Raw genomic sequence first — 3,070 nt, 5'->3', positions numbered from 1 at the left:
CAGTGGGGTTCTCTCTTTCAAATTAATGCCTCTCATTTTGCATTGGAAGTGTCTTTTTCCTGGGAAAACCCGGCCCCTTCTGCCCAGGTCATATAGAACATGATGTAAAATGCTCTCCATATATTTTCATTAAAAAAAAAAAAAAAAAGCTCTCGATATAATTATATCTTCAACGTGAAATGTCAAAGACCCATTTACATCCTATCCAGTCCACTCCCCTTCCACCAATATAAAGTGATGGGTCATAGAATGCGCGCCATCCGTATTCCTCTTATTGGTGCAAGAAATCATTATGCATCGAGACACTGAAGTTGATAATAAGATAAATTTCTCGAGTACATAATCTATAAAAAAAATTCAAATTAAAAATGATTCTGACGAAGATCCTCCGATATTCAAATCAAAATCTCGTTTAATAAAAAAAGAAACATGAGAGATAGAGTTCTTGCATATTTTTTTCGAAGATTCTCTTTTATGATGAAGAGTTGAAGCTTCAGTTAGTAAGTTAGTGGACGCGATCAGGACGTGATTCGTTAGGTACGAGATTGTCACTCGATATTTTCGGAATATGACGCTTGCAGTTGCTTTATCAGTCCAACGACAACTGTTGTCTGCTGGGTTCTGCATTTTAAATTAAATTGTCAATCTGAGTACTATAAAGACGAAGACTAGCTAGCAATGACTCGAGATTGGTCACCTTATGCTGTAGTTAGGATGGGTTCAATGATGCCTGAGTAATCAATGGGTGAAGAGTCATCGATGATAGTGTGCAAAGGTCATCGAGCCGCCGTCGATGAGTAGGACTCCAGTCGGATGGTTGTGAAAGATTGTTTGGGGAAGACAATAACCGACCTTAAATCGATGGCGAAAGTAGTGGTCGAAATTGAGCCATCGAAAGCTCCAGTTGATGGGCCTATTAGATGATGTTATTTTGGACTCTGGACCTTTTCATGAATTTGGTACGATCTGTTGGACGATGTTATCTTGGGTTCTGAACCTTTTCATGAATTCGATCCCCATGAAATTTTTTCCTACATCTCTTGGTTTAGGACCAACCACATTTCTCATACTCTTGCATGGGCTCTGTAACAGTCTCTCAAGGTTATTTTTAACGGTCTACTTGCTTATTTTAGAGTTGAGACTCAAGATCCAAATTAATTGTATTCTTTTTCAAAATAAAATATTTACTTTTGATTGTTTAGTTGCTATATAATGACTGTATATATATACATGACATAGCATGAAATTGTGGCTTAAGACACTTTACATTGTTGCCGTTTTCATTTTGGTTACCTTTGATTTACAATTCCAACCAGTGGAGAGTCAGGTCTGTTTGCGATTCCTTTTTCGCCTACACAAGATTTTTCCCTCTTTTCCTTTCTACACTTGCAATCCCAAGGCCCCAGTCACTTAAAAAGTAGAAACAAACAAGAAAAAGAAACAAAAAGCCATGGAGATGCCTTCGCTATAGAAAGCCCAGAACGATAGGGAAAGTCGACAGGGTAGGGAATTTCCGTTTCGTCGCACTGCTCCAAGTAACTGAGGCTTCCCTTTGCTCTCACGTGGCCAACCAAATCTTCGCCCAGGCACAGCTTCGGGTTACCAGCGAGCTTAAGCTTACCGCCCACGCGATCCACGAAGCCGGCGGAGAACGGTATCCGACCGTGAAGTGCGTTGTTCTCCAGGTTAATCTCTCCCGCGGACTTCTCCAGCCGCTTAAACTGCTCCGGCACCTTCCCCTCCAAAAAGTTGCTGTCCAGCGCCAGATAACATACGTTCTCCAGAAACACCCCAATCGATGCCGGAATATTCCCAACCAACCCCAGGCCGGACATCCCTACTCCCAAAATGCCCCCGAGCTTGTCCCAGATTTCCGGGATCTGGCCACCCATCGGGTTGCCGCTTAGATACACCTCCCTCAAGCTCGCCATCTCCGCCAGTGCAGTCGGGACACCGCCAGTGAGCCTGTTATGGCGCACGTCCAAGAACTCGAGCCGCTGTAAGCGGCCCAGCTCCACCGGGACCGAACCACGGATCAGGTTCGAGCTCAAATCGAGCTTGACGAGATCGCCCAACTGCCCGATCTCGACGGGGATGTCGCCGCCGATCCGGTTCCCGCTCAGATCTAAGATCTTCAAACTCCGGCACCGGCCGATGGTCGCCGGAATCCCTCCTCGAAGACGATTTTCCGATAGAACGAATTGCTCCAGGCTTCGTAGCTTCCCGATCTCGGTGGGGATGTTGCCGGATATACCGCTAGAGGAGATGATCAGACGCCGAAGACGGGAGAGATCGCCGATCCTGCCGCTAAGACGGCCGACAAGGGATGGGTTCTGGACAAAGACGAGCTCTTCGAGGGAGGAGGGGAGATTCAACTCACGCCGCGGGAGGGCGGCCTTCGCATGGGTGAAGCAGTTGTAGAACAAGAGCTTGCGGAGGAACGGGAAGGCGGAGGCAGCAGAGGAGGAGAGAACGGGGGAGAGGGTGGCGTTGGGACCGCAGGCGGGGTTGGCGGAGAAGTCGGAGAGGTAGCCGATGTTGAGCTCGGTTACATGGGTGGTGCCGTCGGGGAGGAGATCGCAGACGACACCGTGGGGGCCGGCGAGACAGAGGTCGTCGGGGAAGAGGGAGCGCCATGCGGTCGCCGGGTCGATGCATTCGAGGACGAGGTACGTTGCCTCCTGCTCCGATGGCGGGAGGCCGGGGAGCGGTGGCTGGTCTTCGGTGGCGATGGTGGAGGCGGCGAGAAGAGAGAGGAGGAGAAGGAGAGGAGGACCGGATGAGGTATAAAACCCCATTTTCTTTCTACTCACAAAAATGCTACTGAGAGGGAGAGGGGTGGGGTGAGGTGGGGTGGGGGAGGTGGGGGAAGTCTAAAGAAGAGACGATGGCGATGGCGATGGCGCTTTGGATTTTTTAAGAGGGGAGGGGAGGGAGAAACCAAGGCTATTGCTCGTACTGACGGAAATGCCGCTGTTCGTATATGAAATGACTAATTTACCCCTAGTTATAGAATAGAAGCTGGAGCGACAAGCTTCAGATGTGTCAGATGTCAGGGTGAGTAGGACGG

General features: G+C 48.6%; 1 protein-coding gene across 1 annotated transcript; it reads right to left on the bottom strand.

The window, feature by feature from the left end:
- Window positions 1-1,254: 1,254 nt before the first annotated feature.
- On the bottom strand, window positions 1,255-2,848 carry LOC105032921 (uncharacterized). Its single transcript, XM_010907514.3, has one exon. It carries the CDS (start codon window positions 2,796-2,798, stop codon window positions 1,407-1,409), a length of 1,392 nt encoding a protein of 463 aa, XP_010905816.1. The 5' UTR covers window positions 2,799-2,848; the 3' UTR covers window positions 1,255-1,406.
- Window positions 2,849-3,070: the final 222 nt, after the last annotated feature.

The sequence above is a fragment of the Elaeis guineensis genome, chromosome 16 (assembly GCF_000442705.2).
Source record: "Elaeis guineensis isolate ETL-2024a chromosome 16, EG11, whole genome shotgun sequence".
NCBI lineage: Eukaryota > Viridiplantae > Streptophyta > Magnoliopsida > Arecales > Arecaceae > Elaeis > Elaeis guineensis.
Note: the sequence above shows the minus strand (reverse complement) of the source record. Positions and strands in the feature narration are given on the sequence as shown.